This window comes from Diabrotica virgifera, chromosome 2, assembly GCF_917563875.1.
Source record: "Diabrotica virgifera virgifera chromosome 2, PGI_DIABVI_V3a".
Taxonomy (NCBI): domain Eukaryota; kingdom Metazoa; phylum Arthropoda; class Insecta; order Coleoptera; family Chrysomelidae; genus Diabrotica; species Diabrotica virgifera.
The window spans coordinates 112548364-112567500 of record NC_065444.1 but is presented as its reverse complement, the minus strand read 5'-3'; the positions used below and the strand labels follow the sequence as shown (position 1 = coordinate 112567500).

Here is a 19137-nt window from a genome sequence, read left to right as displayed (position 1 = left end):
CTTTAAAATGATATTGCCAATATTTATGAGTTGCGTTCCTGGGACGACTTTACTGAAAGATAGTTCATTCGATTACATGAAATCAACCCCAACTCAAGAATATCCGTCACAAAAAAATCATAGCATGTGATCTGTCTTTAAAAAGACAACCACATGCAACGGTGACATTAAAATTCTCACGTTAGAGATTCCATAGTAAATCAAGAGGAAAAACCAATAAAAAACCTCGTGATACTATCCCGACATCGTAAGTATTTGGTCTTACATTTAGTTTACTCTCAAAACTAATACCAGTTTCTGACTTTAATAAATAATATATAAGTACATAATACTAAAATATAAAATATGTACTAACTCGATATGGCTCTAATTATGCTAAATGAAACCAATTGTGTCGCAAATTCCTCGGTAGAATGCAGTAGGTTGTGGTTACCCATACTGAAAGAGGAAGTCAATAGAAGGAAAATCCCACGATTAGTAAGTCAATAACATATCGAGTTAGTACATATTTTATATTTTAGTATTACTTATATATCTACGTATTATTAATATTATTTATAATTTAAACAACCTATATATTATAAACAACCTATTAAAGTCAGAATTTGGTATTAGTTTTGAGAGTAAACTAAATGTAAGACCAAATACTTACGATGTCGGGATAGTATCACGAGGTTTTTTCCTGGTTTTCCCTCGTGATTTACTATGGAATCGCTAACGCGACAATTTTACTGTCACCGTTGAATTTGGTTCTCTTTTTAAAGACAGATCACATGCTATGATTTTTTGTGGCGGATATTCTTGAGTTGGGGTTGATTTCATGTAATCGAATGAACTATCTTTCAGTAAAGTCGTCCCAGGAACGCAACTCATAAATATTGGCAATATCGTTTTAAAGTCTTCTACTTTAAAATGTATAATATATGTCTAAATTGCCGATATAAATGAGTCAGATTAAATAAATTATTAGAAGAATTTTTTCCTAAGCAACAACATTTTTGTTTAATTTAGTAGTATTTTGTATTTTAACAACGACACCCCATTTGGGCGTCGAAACGTTAATAATTTTTTTTTTTAATTTAATTGTGGCTTATTTCCCATCTAAATAGTGTTAATTACAATAGAGACTGTATTCACTTACGCCTCACAAACGCAGACAATTACAAAAAGTGATGAAGAACGTTTAGGGTGTTTTGAATGTAAAATCCTCAGAGGGCATAAAGGCATGCAGGAAAACGGATTATGGCGAAGGCACTATAATTTTGAGTTTGCTGCTTTTATAGTAAACCTAGAATTGGTAGGTCCATCAAAATAAACAATCTACGGTGGCTAGGCCACTTAGAAAGAATGAACAAGATGGAGCCGTCGAAACACATTTATAACCAAAGACCGGATGGAAAGAGAGGCCACGATTTAAGGACCAGTTGGAAGATGACTTATGAGTGTTAATAGTACGAAATTAGAAAACCAAGGCGAGTGATATAAAGGAATATAAGCTGATCCTAGAAGAGGCCAAAACCCAGCATGGGTTGTGGCTGAGCCAAGGTGGAGAAAGGGTTACAAGTTACAAGCCTGAATGACATGCAAAGTCGCCAAATCAACAACGATCTAACTACCGCTTTAGATGTGTCACATCAAAATACTTCTATAGTTCAAGAGATAAGATTAGACTTCGGACTTAATATAAAACATAGACAGAGACAATTGTCAAAAATTCGGGAAGGGTCAAAAAAGGCCACGTGAATAAAGCAATCGATAGCAACAATTTCTGAATCCTTCCAGTTTTCTCAAGTAAGGTTCCGATATCAAAAATGACATCAGAACACAGCTGTACAGGTCATTCAGATCTCCAGTATACAGTGATGAGTGCTCTAATAACCGGCAAAACAACGCAAAATATGGAAAACCTAATAAGTTGTGAAATAAAAAGAGATGAATCTAGTAGAGGTGTAAAATTATCGATAGGAACCTATAATAAATTTACATTACATTACATAGTTTCCCATCTTTAGACTCATCGGAGGAGTATGACAACTGTCACTGTGACAGGAGAATTTTATAAAATTTTATAAAATTCTCCTGTTATAAAATTCTCCGGTCACAGACGTCTAAAGGTGGGAAATTATGTAATGTAATGTACATTTATAGGTTCCTACCGATAATCTTACACCTTTACCAGTTTCATCTCTTTCTATTTCACAACGTATTACGTTTTCCATCTTTTGCGCTATTTTGCCGGTTAGTAGCGCGCTCATCACTGTATACAGTAGTAGGAGTATGTCAACTAAAACTGTCACTGTGACAGTGGTATTTAGTTGCCAAACTCGCCCGATACGTCTAAATGTGGGAAATCAATATAATGTAAATTGATACGTTAATATCGCTAAATTTCCCAGCTCGACTAATTAGTTTCAATTCTTTTTATCTATGCTATTTTGCCGGTTATTAGCACGCTCATCACTGTATATTATCATTGTATATAGCAGTGGTATGTAAGCGGCATTTATTCCATATTATTAATTCCATATAGGTCACCGTTTAGCACATATAGAGAAACTGACTTTCTGAAATTTTTAGCCCCCTAGGTGGTCACGTGACCCATCTAGAGCCTAATTAGGCTTTTTATGTTTTTATTTTTTATCTCAGCCGCATCGAGAGCTAGCGAAAAACTTTAAATAAAAAAGTTGTAAGTTTCAAAAAACTCTGTCCGAAATTTTTTTTTTTAATTTTTGGCAGGAAATTTAAATTTTAGGACGATTTTAAAATTTTAAATGAGTATAAAAAAATAGCTAAGACATTCGTTTTCACAAAAAAAACATTATAACGTGTATTTTTACATAATGTTTCACCCTGAATTTTTTCAGATTTTTAAAATTGGTGAAACATACTTTTAAAAATAAAAACCGCATTTTTCGCTTTTTGATACAATTTTATACATGGTGTTTAAAAAAATATAACACCGTCACTAGGATAGATAAAAAACTGAAAAATAATTGGGGTTTGCTTAATAAAAAATTTTTGTAATGCCATCCATTTTCAAGATACAGAGCGTTGAAGAAAACAAAATTTTACACATTTTTTACGATTTTGCCTAAACTACTGGCAACATTGTAAAAAAATTTGGCAGGTATTAAGAGGTAGTTATTGTACATTTTTTCACATACAATTAGGAATTTTATATTCATCATTGGCGCGCATACGGGTAATGGCCTGAACTTTTTAAAGAAAAAAAGATAGTACGCCACGGACATATTTCAAATTAACAATTATTTTTGAATTCCTAGTTCCATTTGTGACAAAAAATCTATCTTCCCATTTTTTCATAAGACGCGCCATTTTTATGCAAGAAATAAAACATCTTAACCTTACAAAGTATTCGAACTACTATGTTAAGTTTCTATACATCTACATACATTATATGCTTCTTTTCATGAGCATTTTTCAGTGCGTCACAAATGATAGAAAAAAGGTAAGTCCGTGATAATATACATTTTAGTGACATGACATTTTAGTTAAATCTGACAGTTGTCAAATTTTATTTGCAATTTGGCATAAAAACAAATCAATTGTGTTTATTGCATTTTTTATAAAATGGTATTTTCTTTGATTTGTATAGTCTTATAAATTGTACAGATTATATTCGTAGATATATTATATAATTCGAAAATAATTTTTATTTCGATTATAGCGCCATCTATTGACAACTAGAATAAATGTTATAAATGTCACCGACGAAATGTAATCACCGACGTGCCTTTTTTTCTGTCACATACAATTTAATGCGTTAGAAAGAAATCGAAAAACTGTGACGCACTGAAAGATCCTCATGAGAAAAAGCATACTCGTGTAACTAGTAATTCGTACATATAAAAACTTAATTCCAATACCTACTTTGGAAGTATTAAGATATTTTATTTTTTGCATGAAAACTGCGCGTCGTATGAAAAAAGGGAAGATATATTTTTTGTCACAAATGCAACGAAGAATTCAAAAATGATTGTTATTTTAAAATATGTCAGTGGCGTACTATCTTTTTTTCCTTAAAAAGTTCAGACCATTACCCGTATGCGCGCCAATGATGAATGTAAAATTATTAATTGTATGTCAAAAAATACACAATAACTACCTCTTAAAACCTGTAAAAATTGTATTACAATGTTGTAAGTAGTTTCGGCAAAATCGTAAAAAATATGTAAAATTTTGTTTTCTTCAACTGTATCTTGAAAATGGATGGCACTACAAAAAATTTTTATTAGGCAATCCCCAATTATTTTTCAGATTTTTATATATCCTAGTGACGGTGTTACCTTTTTTTAAATGTATAAAATTGTATGAAAAAGCAAAAAAATGCGGTTTTCTATTTTTAAAAGTATTTTTCCCATTCTAAATAGTTAAAATTTTAAAAGTACGTTTCACCAATTTTAAAAATCTGAAAAAATGCAGGGTAAAACATTATGCAAAAATACACGTTATAAATTTTTTTCGTGAAAACGAATGTCTTAGTTATTTTTTTATACTCATTTAAAATTTTAAAATCGTCCTAAAATTTAAATTTTCCGCCAAAAATTAAAAAAAAAATTTCGGACAGTTTTGAAAGTTACAACTTTTTTATTTAAAGTTTTTTGATAGCTCTCGATGCGGCTGAGATAAAAAAATAAGAACATAAAAAGCCTAATTAGGGTCTAGGTCACGTGACCACCTAGAGGGGTAAAAATTTCAAAAGTGATTTTCTCTATATATGCTAAACGGTGACCTATATGGAACTCGAATCGAGTTGGGGGCATTTTTCATCATCTTACCCGGCCCTTTGTATGAAATTGGTTCTAGTTCATGTTTTAAATTAAAATCAATAATAGTCTTCGTTGATTTTGATAAAATTGATTAAAATTATGACTTACTTTGAAATATTTGTTGTTCGGCGAATTGTCCAAAAATTTATTCTGGTAAGCTGACAACAATCTTTCAAAAGGATGTCTAGCAACCAAAAATAACGTATAGTCTCTAAGACATTCTTTTACTTCCATCAAATTTAGCTGAGATAGTTTTAACGTTGAATTATCCAAATGTGCAGCACTTGCTGAAATTTGTATTGGATTTGTGGTATTTGATTCCCCAGTTAGAACCATCATCACCTGCAAATTTATAACGATAATTTTCTAATCAAAACATTACAATATGATTTTTGTTCCTACGTCATTTAATTTTATTGGAAAATATCGCCGCGGATTTTATAACCGCATTCTATCTACACTCACCGGCAGAGAAAACGGGCACCCCAAAAAATGGGTCATTTTTAATGTCTTGTATTTCCTAAACCTGATGTCCGATTTAAGTAATTTTTTTAATATGTTATAGCCTTATTCTTTATCAATATCGCTGTAATAATATTGTTGCTAGACAGGTACATTGTCATTGGATACAGGGTGTACGAATCAAACTGTGTTTTTTTCTCAAACTTTGGAACACCCTGTGGAATGTTCTAGCTTTTATAAAATACTGAAATTATAACCAAACTATAGCCTCAGGTTTTCTTAACATTCTGTTTTTTGATTCATTCGCTTATGTTGGATAATAAAAAAGTTAAGCACTTTAACAACTACCCCTGTTTTTCGTTAATACGGGGTGTTTTTAAATAAGTACGGCAAACTTTAAGGGGTAATTCTGCATGATAAAATAATGACAGTTTGCTTTATAAACGTATGCCCGCAAATGCTTCGTTTCCGAGATAGGGGGTGTTGAAATTGTTCTTACAAATTGACGATTTATTTATTTCTCTAAAACGGTTTGTGATATGCAAATGAAATTTGGTAGATTTTAAGAGGTAGTTATTGCGCATTTTTTGGCATACAATTAAGAATTTTATATTCACCATTAGCGTGCATACGGGTATAAATATTTTAGATATATCCCATATGCACGCCAATGGTGAATATAAAATTCTCAATTGTATGCCAAAAAATGCGCAATAACTAGCTCTTAAAATCTACCAAATTTCATTTGCATATCACAAACCGTTTTAGAGCAATAAATAAATCGTCAGTTTGTAAGAACAATTTCAACACCCCCTATCTCAGAAACGAAGTATTTGCGGGCATAAGTTTATAAAGCAAACTGTCATTATTTTATCATGCAGAATTACCCCTTAAAGCTTGCCGTACTTATTGAAAAACACCCTGTATTGACGAAAAACAGGGGTAGTTGTTAAAGTGCCTAACTTTTTTATTATCCAACATAAGCGAATGAATAAAAAAACAGAATGTTAAGAAAATCTGTGGCTATAGTTGGGTTTTAATTTTAGTATTTTATAAAAGCTAGAACATTCCACAGGGTGTTCCAAAGTTTGAGAAAAAAACACAGTTTGATTCGTACACCCTGTATACAATGACAATGTACCTGTCTAGCAACAATATTATTACAGCGATATTGATAAATAATAAGGCTATAACATATTAAAAAAATTACTTAAATCGGACATCAGGTTTAGGAAATACAAGACATTAAAAATGACCCATTTTTTGGGGTGCCCGTTTTCTCTGCCGGTGAGTGTATAATAGCCAAACATAGAGCAAAGAAAGCAAAAGATTTTAATTAGATTAGATGAGATGAACATAATAAAATACTAATTCAAGCAAAGGATGTCAAAAAGAGATGGAAAAATTACTTTGACAGTTTATTAAATGAAGAATTTGACAGGTAACCAGTTTGAGTTAACGGAGACAGTAACAGCAATTGTGACCAAAGTAACGAACGAGGTAGTGATTCAAGCTCTTAAAAAAGCAATTAAAAGCAGTTGGACCAGATTATATTTCTGGAGAAGTATGGGGAGCATTATGAGAGGCAGGAACAAGTTGGTTAACAGGTTTATTTAATAGAATTAGGGAAGTTGGACCAATGCCAGGCCAATGGAGAAGCAGTATATTAGTACATGTTTACAAAAACAAGGAAGATATACAGGGTGTTTCATTTTGAAACGGAAATACCTTAATGGTGAATAGAGGTCACCGAGCCGGTTCTAGATATACCATATTTTTGGCCCTACCGACTTTTATAACCGAGTTACAAGGTGTTTAATCGATTTTGCCCATTTCTTTCCTAAGCCATAACTTTAGAACCACACTGTATATTTTTTTGATATTTGGTACACATATGTCTCATTCAAAACCCAAACGACCGACATACTAACCATAAGAAAAATCCAGGTCCGGATTAACAAAAAAATATAAAGACATTTTGAAAATCTGTTTGCATATTTGAAAAGAGCACAAAAAACTAAGTTTAATTGTTCGCTTCAATTTTTGGCCAGACAATTTTATGACTTTAATTTTGAAATTATATTGAATTTTTTAAGAACTCTGACATTAAAAAGCAGGTATTATTAACTTTTAGTTATAAATTATTAAACTTAATGAATAAATACTTATTTTAAAAATAATCAATACTTATTTATCACATTGGAACGACCCAATTACTAATCACAAGAAAATTCCAGGTCCGGATTAACAAAAAAATATAAAGTAATTGTGACCTTGAAACAACACCCTGTATATTGAAATTTTTAAAATTTGTTTGCTTATTTTAAAGAGCATAAAAAACTGCGTTAAAAGGTGCATGTCAAATTTTTGCGCAGATAATTTAATTACGGCAATTTTGAAATCATATTGATTAATTCTGTCAAGGTGACAAGAAGCTGTCAGAAAAATTAAGAATAATCCCAATGTAATTAGAAAATCGATTCGAAATCTTTTAAAATGAGCAAGGAAATGCATCGAACAAAATGGCGGACATTTTGAGCAACTGGTATATTTCAAATATTTTAAATTTATGTTAAATTGTTGAATTGTTTAAACAATTTTTTTGGACGATGAATGTAAAAATTTAATAGCACATCGAAAAAAAGCTTTTCGGGAGTACAATCTTATCTCAAATCTTGAAAATTATCTAAAATTTAAACACATACAAGCTAAATGCAAGGTTGTATTCACAAAAAAACAAAAAACTTCATGGATCAACTTTGTAAATACCATCAATCAAAATACACCGCTCAGTAAAATATGGACATTTGTTAATAAATTAGCTAACAAAAATTATCATTCTAAAACACAACCAATCTCAAAAGAGTTAATAGAAGAGTTTCTTGATAAGTTCGCCCCACCATACGTCCAAGACGAATTAAAGCAAGTAAAATCATACAACCCTAGTAAATTCAAATTACTAGAAAATCCTATAAACATCCAAGAGTTGGACGTATCTATTAAATCAACAAAATCTACTGCACCCGGAACAGATTATATTACTTATACGATAATTAACCACCTTCCCGACAAGGCTAAAAAGTACTTAATAAAAATATTTAATGAATGGCTTTTGGAAGGAAATTACATTAACAAAATGAGAGAAACAATTATATGTCTTTTTATTAAACCAAACAAAGACAAAACTCTTTCAACCTCTTATCGACCCATCTCTCTATTGTCGTGTATAACAAAAACTTTCGAAAGAATAATTAAAAATCGTCTTAACTGGACCGCCGAACACTATAATCTTTTGCCAAGTACACAATACGGATTTCGATCAGGTCTTGGTACATTAGATGCAATAAGTCACTTAACAACAGATATCCAACTCAATTTTTCTAAAAATAAATTTTTAGCGTGTTTTTTTGTAGATCTTAAAGGCGCTTACGACTGTGTTAATTTAACAATAATGCATTCAAAGTTATGCGAACTGGGGTTGTCCACAAATTTATCCGCTAATATAGTAAATACTTTTAGCAACAGAACTTTATATATCAGAGACCATATGAATCAGTTACATGGTCCAAGAATAGCTCATACAGGATTACCACAGGGGTCCGTATTAAGCCCGATTCTCTTCAACATATTTTCAGCGAGTATACACGGCATTTTTACAGATTCCATAAAATGTATCCAGTACGCCGATGATATATGCATCTATTCCATCCGTGATTCATATGATGATTGTGTAAGGGTTCTGGAACACATCGTGAAGCTGGTGGATACCTGGACTAAAAACCATGACCTAATAATATCTCCAGAAAAATCTGCCATCATGATATTTACGAGACATAGGATACGTACACCTGATAGTTTACACCTGTCAGGATATGATATACCAGTTGTCAATGAGTATAATATCTTGGTATGATCTTAGACCCTAAATTACTATGGTCTAAACACGTCCAATATGTAAAAAAAAGGTGTGAAAGAGGTATAAATCTTCTAAAATGTGTCACTGGTAGAAAGTGGGGTGCCGATCCTAAAGTATCATTGATGTTCTACAGGACCTACGTGCGATCGATTCTGGATTACGGATGTATATTATACGGTTCAGCAAGCAATACGCATCTACTAAAAATAGATCGTATTCAGTTTAAAAGTTTGAGAATAACTCTGGGTGCTATGAAATCTACACCATGTTCGCTGCTACTTGCTGAAAGTAATGAACTGCCTTTAAAAAATCGTAGAAATTTATTGGCAACCAAGTATGTTCTAAAATTGAGAGCAAGAACAAGTGACTTACTGAGTATGCTGTATGAGTTATCTATTCAAAATTTAGTAAATAATTACTGGAGAATTAAAAATTCTCCACCGTTAGCGGATACTTTTCTGGAAACCAATGATTTACCGGTTACATTAGCAACAAACTATGTCAAGCCACTTTATAAATTAGATTTTGACACGATTTACAAAAAACTAAATATTATATTTCCGAAATATTCAGAATCATGTAAAATAAATAACACTTTATTGAAATCCATATTGAGTGAATACACTAATAAAACCATAATCTACACAGACGGCTCTAAACTTAACGATGGAAAGGTAGGGTCTGCAGTGTACATTCCTTCCAAAAACAAGTCATTTAAAATAAAACTTCATTCGCATTGCTCTATTTACACCGCAGAAGCAGTAACTATTGGGAAAGCTCTGGATTGGCTGGAGCACGAGGGTATACAAGATGGAGTGATTATTTCGGACTCTAAGTCAGTTCTTAGCGGACTTAATAATATTGAATTAAATCGTAAGACCTGTGAGCTGATATGTGAAATTAAACATAAAATTAGAAACAAAAATGTAACATTTATTTGGGCAAAAAGTCACAGCGGGATAAAAGGTAATGAAATAGTAGACGAGCTTGCTAAGAATTCCACGCATTCTGGTATACAAGAATATATTTTCACTGTTACGGATCTAACCAAATTTCATAATGAAAAAATAAACTATAACTGGAAAGACAGATGGAAAGTATTGGCGAATACTTCAAATAATCATTATTATAAGATTCATCCTGTGTTACCATCCTTAACAGAATTACCACATATATTTCAATATAACATAACTAAACGATCAGCTGCAACTATCGTTAGACTAAAAACTAGTCACGGTGCTGTTCCAGCTCACCTGGCTAGATTCAACATTATCGAATCAGGAAAGTGCTCATGCGATAATATTTCCCAGTGTGATATTAATCACATCCTTTTTGGATGTTTTAAGAATAAAACGCTTTCAGATATATTTTCTGAAAACCTTGTAAAAAGTAAGGTGCAACTTCCAGCAAACATAACCCATCTGCTGTCACTCAATCAGAAATCAATATTTGAACTCGTATGCAATCATCTATACGCTTCCGGATATATAATTTAGATTTGTAAGAGTCAAGTTTCAGTTCGTAATATACCATAATTAATAACTTATAATAAGATTATATTAATATGCAAAAATATGTGGCAAATGGACTAGTTTCCATGCCAAACATCACCATCATCATCATTAAACAATTTTTTTTATTATAGTTGTTTTTTAGTTTTTTGCTAAATCATTAAAATATCCCAATTCTCGCAATTTTAATTTTTAATGATGTGCAAATCCAGAGAATCCATGAAGCCAGCGTAGTAAATAAGTATTCAGTATTTTTAAAATAAGTATTGATTCATTAACATTAAATAATTAAAAGTTAATACCTGCTTTTTAATCTCAGAGTTCTTTAAAATTTCAATATAATTTCAAAATTGATGTAATTAAATCATCTGCGCAAAAAATTAAAATGAACCTTTAATCACAATGAACTCTTTTAAAATGGATAGACAAATTTTCAAAATTTCAATATACAGGGTGTTGGTTCAAAGTCACAATTACTCTATATTTTTTTGTTAATCCGGACCTGGATTATTCTTGTCATTAGTAATTGAGTCGTTCCAATGTGGTAAATAATTATTGATTATTTTTAAAATGAGTGTTTATTCATTAATTTAAATAATTTATAATTAAAAGTTAATAATACCTGCTTTTTAATGTCAGAATTCTTAAAAAAATTGAATAAATTTCAAAATTAAAAAAAAATTGTCTGGCTGAAAAAATGAAGCGAACCAATAAACTTAATTTTTTGTGCTCTTATATGCAAACAGATTTTCAAAATTTCAATATACAGGGTGTTGTTTTAAGGTCACAATTACTTTATAACTTTTTGTTAATCCGGACCTGGATTTTTACAGTGATTAGTATTTCGGTCGTTTGGGTTTTTAATGAGACATATGTGTACGAAATATCAAAAAAATATACAGGGTGGTTCTAAAGTTATGGTTTAGAAAAGAAATGATCGATAAAACACCCTGTAACTCGGTTACAAAAGTCGGTAGAGCAAAAAATGTATATCTAGAACCGCCTCGGTGACCTCTATTCACCATTAAAGTATTTCCGTTTCCCAATGAAACACCTTGTATAACAATGTAAAAACTACAGGGCAATAAAACTACTTAGTCACACCATGAAAATATGGGAGAGAATAATTGATAGAGGGATACGTAAAAGACCGAAATATCCGATAATCAGTTTTGCTGTGCAAGGCAGTTCAACAACAGACGTAATTTTCATTATAAGGCAGCTGATGTAAAAATACAGGAATAAAGAAACAAACGCTCATACGGTGTTCATTGATCTTGAGAAAAAGCATATGATAATTGAGGCTATCAGAGCAACAGTGGCCTAAGCAGAGACATGTTAACCGTAGACGAGGCTAGTCATATCCCACTCAATGCCAACGCCATTGGTCAATATTCATTTTGAGTGGTCTAGCCATCTTTGTCCGTCATATGAGCGGTATCGCTTAGTAAAAAGATATAGATAGACCACTGATCGACTGCAGCGCGTTACGCTTTTTTGCTCAGTATGCCTTTGCCCAAAACGAGGTTTTGAGATAAATGCAATGTTTGCATTCGTATTTCCATTATTTTTATGGGATGGCGCTACAAATTATATAGCGCCATCTAGTCAAATATAGAGGTATGTTGTATAGGCCCCTGTTACTCCAAAGATTTAACGGTGCTGCTTTTATTGATATATTTAATCTAAAAATGATCAATTTGTGGCTTAGGCCACTGTTGCTCTGAGGGCCTCAATTGGTCTATATCAATCGCCGGGCGAACTACCCTTTTTTCGAACAGCGAAATCTACTCCACGAATGGGGTGCTTAAGAGTAAAATTTTTTTTAGTTTCAATGTTAGCAAAAAATATCATTCTTGATAAAAAGATTTGCAAGTTCTAAAATCCCATACAACGTTTTCCCATACAACAGATTCAAGTTATGGAATTGATAACGCCTGAGAGGCAGAAATAGCTATCTGGAGATGGTGGTCTAACTCAATCAAATAAAAGCAAAAGCTGCCTTTTCTCTTTTCATCTTTACTCAGGTTTTTGAATACTTGAAACTGTCTTTTGGCCCTTTTCCTAGACGAAAAGAAAGTGAATACGTGACCGTGTCCTTTCTGCTTTCTTATATATTCGTCGTCTCCGTCTCCGTGCTTAGAAAGCCGGAGATACGGGATGCAACCAGAAAGCAGTTTCTTAACGAAAAGTCTTTTAAAATATTGTTTATTATTTTTATTGTTTAATTTTAGTAAACTTTGTATCTCAAACTTTTCGTTTTCCTCTTTTTACGGGAGATGTCGTTGATTTGCGTCTTAAAGGTGAATTATTGCATTCGCGGTAAGTTCCCTTAAATAAGGCAGCCTGCTAGTGTTTGGTTCAGAGTTGTGACTGCACAGCTCCATTGATAACGCCTGAGAGGCAGAAATAGCTATCTGGAGATGGTGGTCCAACTCTGAATCAAATAAAAACAAAAGCTGCCTTTTCTCTTTTCATCTTTACTCAGATTTTTGAGTACTTGAAACTGTCTTTCGGCCCTTTTCCTAGACGAAAAGAAAGTGAATACGTGACCGTGTCCTTTCTGCTTTCTTATATATTCGTCGTCTCCGTAATTCTTAACGAAAAATCTTAGACTTAAAATATTGTTTATTATTTTTATTGTTTAATGGTAGTAAACTTTGTACCTACCTAGGACTTTTCGTTTTTCTCTTTTTAAAATTCAAATTTTTCAAAACCTACCTTACAAAGAATAACAAAACAACAATAAATATTAATATTAAAACTAACAGTAAATAAAAAATAACTATTCGACGTAGCCTCCACCAACTTCAAAACATCTCTCCACCCTATTTTTAAATTCTTTATAAGCGTTTATTAGCATGTATGGGGTAATTCCTCTACGGAATTAATGAATGCTTGTTTCAGATCTTTAATATTATAATTTTTATTTCTTTCGTAAATTTCTGTTTTAAGAAGCCCCATAAAAAGAAATCCGAAATAGTTAAATCGGGATGAAAAAATATCGGTCTATACCTTCCAATCCATCTTTCAGGAAAATACTCATCAAGCCATCGTCACAGTATATAGAGGTTCCACAGTAAAATCACTCTTCTGTCGACGCTTTGATCTCAGGAAGTAATGCCGGCAGTACGCAATTGGTAATTCATCAGTGGTGGATGCGGGTTTTCCCTGTTAAAAGCCGTACGTTTCTATGCGAATAGCAATGCGAGAGTGGGGCAAAAGCGACTGCCAACATTGCGCGGTCGCCATGCGCGACTACAGATTTTACTTCCAATTTTTCGGAGAGTGGTTCTACTGTCCCTCTTTATACTGTGTCATCGTCTTATCAGCAAAGTCGAATGTGACGAACAGCCATCATGTTGTTGCTCCAAGGGAAGTTCATTTAATTAAAAAGTTGTTTAACAAATCCAAATATACTTCCTGATTTAACGTCTCATCCAGAAAATACGGTCCGATTATTCGATCTGGCAAAACAGCACACCAAACATTTACCTTCTTATAAAATTGACTATTACGTTGAATCCTATAATAAGGATTTTCACTAGCCCAATGCCGACCGTTTTGGGATGAAACGATTCCATTTACCATGAATCTGGACTCATCAGAAAATGGAAAGAAGCGATGGAAGTTTTTCACAAATGATTGCACAAAAATCAAGCCTTATGTCATAATAACAATATTGTAAGGTGTGAATAAATTTTGGTTTGAAGGGCAGGGCTGCTTTATCCATTAGGCAATATAGGCAGCTGCCTAGGGCGGCAAACTGTGAGAGGGCGGCACAGGGGTTTGAAATTTTGATTGGGGGGGCAAGCATTATATAATATACAATACATTATATTATATGATGTAATAATGAAAACTGAAAGTATTTTTTGTAAATTTCAGTAATTTTCAGGGGACGGGGCAACTGCCTCCCCTAACCCTATCAAATGACGCCCCTGGGGCGGCAAAAATACTGTACAAAAAATATTTGTATTTAAAAATTAAAATCGAATAACAAATATGTATATTCATCATTCATCCATCAATGAAATAGAAGTGGGCGTTCGTTTCTAAATAAAAGAAATTGCATTCATATCAAAAATAAAACAAACATAGCATTCTGTTATCTTAAACCTAACACTATTCATCCAAAAAGAACGGAAGTCATAAATTTAGTGATTATTGGGCCGCCAGAAGCTCCACAAACACGGTGAATTTACTGAAAACATCAATATTGCACATATTGCAGAAACTAAAGATTACCAGTAGGAAATCGAGTTAGAGTTGGGATTTTCAAACTGTATTATTACAAGGAGATAACATTCGCGTCGTCGCACTGACATAATACTCCAGCCAGGGAAATAAGCAAGAAATAGACCATGTTCGGGACAATGAAATTAATATCAACGTAGCTGACTACTTTTTTAGTTATTGTGGATTTGACCTATAGGATGAAAACCTTCATGTTTCCTGCCTAGAGATCGTGTTTTTTAATTATTAACCATTTGGTGCAATCAATGCGATTTTTTCCATTTTTTGCACTCAATTAAAAAGCTAAATAGTTGACATACAATTACAAAATTTATTTTTTTAGAACATTGAAAAACCTTCACAATGACGATTTTTGAAACTCAAAAAGTTAATTTGTTGCTTCGTAAACTGCAAAATAACTGAAAATCGTTATTTATTAATAACTTTTCCTAAAACTAACTTAGAACTGTAGTGTTTCGCTTTACTCAAAGTTGGGTATTGGGGTACATAACAAACTCCCAAAATTTGAGACCGATCCATTAATTAGTTTAAAAGTTAGGTATTCTATTTGTTTATCCCAGAGACCTTTGTTTTGCAATAACAAATGACAGAAACTAATGAAGATAGGACAATTCTGCGTACGCCAAATGAAAGTAGAAAAGTGATCCTATCACAATGTATTAAGAAAAGATAAAAAATTATCTAATATAGGAAAAAATACTAGTTTATAAACATTTACAAAACATCTTCTTACATAGGTATTCGGAAAGATGATATTTTACTCGATTTTTTAAAAATGTAGTTCAAATGATGATTAGTCATAGCAAAGAATACATATCTCCCAAGAACCGACACAAACGGATTATCTATGAACTAAATTTTTATGCGCATGTGCCAGATCAGCCATTTCTCAATTTGTATGAATAGCAAATAATTTTGGTGACATTTGTCTTGTACAGGATCGGCGTTTGTTGTCACAGTTGTTTGTTTGGCTTGGCGTTAGTATTTTGTTTTTGTATCAGTTTGTAGCTCATAATATTTTGTATAGACTTATTTTCTAGGTTTTAAGTTTAGTTTTTACTTTATTTGTTTTATTTAATAAAAAATCAGGAGGATACTGTAATGCTACATGAATCATTTTTGTGGGGTTGTAAGTTTTATATATTAACAAAGAATTCACATCTGAAGATTCACACTGTGTCCGGTAATTTTCACAACTGTCACAGTTACTATGCCCATTAAGTGATTTTTAAGATATCCACAAACATAAGTAAAAGCATTTTCTGTGGGAATATTTTCTCTCCTGTAGCTGGTGGCTGAAATGGGTTTGGTTGATTTTGTCTATCAAATATTGTTATTTAACATCCAGTAAAACTTGATTTAAGTCATTCATGTAATTCATACTTCCTGAATGTAAATATGTTTACCAGTGCAAAGCCCTTGAAAATTTAATGGTGTTGGGTTACACAATTACCAACCTGTTGCCTGATACTGCCAAAAAGTTTTCTAAACAGTATTTATTTATGCATCTAGTTTTTAAATAAATAAAGACCAGTTTTGCCAACATGTCCCACAACTATTAATTGTTAATAGCCTACAACTATTAATTGTTATTTTCCACCATTTATGCAATTTAATTCTTTTTGAGATATCTTGATTATGTGAATTAATTATTTTAAGCTTTTTCATGAACTATAAACTATCGTATAAAAAATTAATTTTGTATTTATTGGGATTTCACAAAGAATTTGAATCTAAAATATCATACAAATTCTCTAACCTTTCTTTGACCTCTACTGTACCAACTGCATCTGCAGGAAGAGCACTTAAAGTCATATTTTATATGTGTTCATTCCACAAGCCACGTGCTGTGTTTAAAAAGTTGAGAATCCAATACTCACAAAAACTTCCATAAAGTACTTTTATCAGCAAACCTAAATTAAATTTAATAAACCATGTTTCATTAAATTGTTTCTGTAGTTTGTATAAAACAATAACTTAGGTCAAATATATAAAACAATTTGTGACTGACTACTTGAAATTCAGGATTTTCAGGAGTAACATTATATAATTTAGCTAATTCAAAAAGTTTGATCCAATATCACTTGAAATTGTTTCAACATTCAAGTTAATGCTTGATAATTGACAATACACTCTTCATAATAGGTTTACATTCTCTTGATTATACTTGCGTTCCAACAAAAAAAAGCTAAAGACTGCTTTCATATGGAATATAAGCTTCTGACCATAATGATCAAAACGTTTCCATATATTCATAAAATACGTTAGACTTTAGGGACATTTCATCGATACATAAAATGCAGGCTTGTCTTGTTCTAACATTGTCCGTGATGATATTTTCCAAATCGTACGTTCGCTATCTTTGTCATACAACGCACTCAGTCCAACAGAATGTAGTGACAAGAAGTGACAAACAACGCTATGAAAGATTTGACACGACTTCAGGAATATTTGCTTTGAATGGGGTTTGTATGTTGATTGTCTAGTCACAGATTGAGTTGTTTATTAAATAATATTGATTGTGTATTTGATACATAATTGATTTAAGGCGTGAAATTAATAAAAAGTTATTTATTATTTATGGAAGATCCAAGCAGAGAAATAATGAATTAGGAAATACCTCGAGAAACAAGTAATTGGTCCTAGGTTTTCACCCAAAGTAATCGAAAGTAGAACTGGAAGTCGATATTGGAACTCTTCGTGTAACTTTGCGTCGATTGATCTACGATTTTACTAATTTTGTCATCTTGTTTTACATTCATATCATATTTTGAGTGACTTTAAAGCAGTACCTACGGTTGTAACTCTAAAACCGAAGTCCGATGTCAAATTTCTCATCTTTAATACCATCCATGGGTTATAAGCTTTCATTCGACACCTCATTTGTCATTCTATCTGTATTAGTAACTGAGGAGTTGTATTCGCGGTCGGACGGATATCACTTGTGCTATTGCGGTGACTTTAAAATAGTACTTCCGGTCGCATTTCTAAAACCGGAAGTCCTAGGTCAAATTTCCCACCTTTAGTACCATCCATGGATTATGAGCTTTCATTCGACACCTCATTTGTGATTCTACCTGGTATAGTGACGGAGGAGTTACATTTCCGGTCGGACGGACAGACAGTCTAGGTCAAATGTCTCACCTTGAGTACCATCCATGGATTATAAGCTTTCATTTGACACCTCATTTGTCATTCTACCTGGTATAGTGACTGAAGGAGTTATATTCGCGGTCGGACGGACAGACAGCCTATTAGGTCACACCAAGTCGTTCAAATTCTGACCAACTTGTTCACACTTTTTCAAAATTGGTGAAAACAACAAATTATATTTTATATCGTTGTATCAGTATAAGCCAAAAAGAATAATTAATAGTGAATGTCACGCCACTATAATATATTTTATTATTGATCTTCCAATGCTAAAATCAGGATAAAAAAGGTATTTTATCCATGGTTTTAATCAATATAATTCTCACCATTACTTTGTGTTGTATTTGCAACCTTTTGTAAATCAAAAATAATTCCACCATATTAAGAATGTCAACAAAAGCCTGCCCTGCATGCAACCTTTTTCTCAGTGCAACTAAAATTTTATTGATACACGCCAGAAATGTGCGAGACTTTTCTCAGTGTACTCGCGTGTACACTTGCCAACTCGATACTAAAATTAAGTACATGCTAACAACAAAAGAATCGCCGTCCGTGTCGGTTCTTGTGAGAGATATGTATTCTTTGGTCATAGTAAGTGAAGGGGCAGCTTCTGCGTTGATTGCACTAAATTGTTAATAATTAAAAAACGAACGCGAACTCTAGGCAGGAAACATATAGGTTTTCATCCTATAGGTCAACAATTAAAACAGTTGTCAGTTACCTGGCGGGAGCAGAAAAATGCAAGAGTTCAAAAACTAAAAAGCAACTTAAAACTACTACCATTTTCTATATCTTGGGATCTACTCAATGAATTTTGATATTTCTTCTTTTAATTTGTATGTACTTTTGTGTAAATTACAAATATGCAATTTCTCTAGACATTTATTAATTAATAAACAGTCTAATTTTTTAAACAATTTTTGAAAAAATAATATTTTCTCAAAAATCCATTTTTTGTAATATCATTATTAATCATAGAAAAAGTTAAGGTATATTTTAATGAATAAATTATGTTCAATAAATTATTATTTAATAAAAATAATTTATT

The 19137-nt window shown here is 32.2% G+C and overlaps 1 protein-coding gene across 5 annotated transcripts in view; it reads right to left on the bottom strand.

The window, feature by feature from the left end:
• Window positions 1–19137, bottom strand: part of LOC126880186 (carbohydrate sulfotransferase 11-like) — a 104922-nt gene that overhangs the window by 6605 nt on the left and 79180 nt on the right. For all 5 annotated transcript variants that reach the window (XM_050643968.1, XM_050643967.1, XM_050643965.1 and 2 more), the window contains one exon: window positions 4899–5132. In XM_050643968.1, the coding sequence (XP_050499925.1) occupies window positions 4899–5132 (234 nt within the window). The remainder of the gene's footprint in view (window positions 1–4898; window positions 5133–19137) is intronic.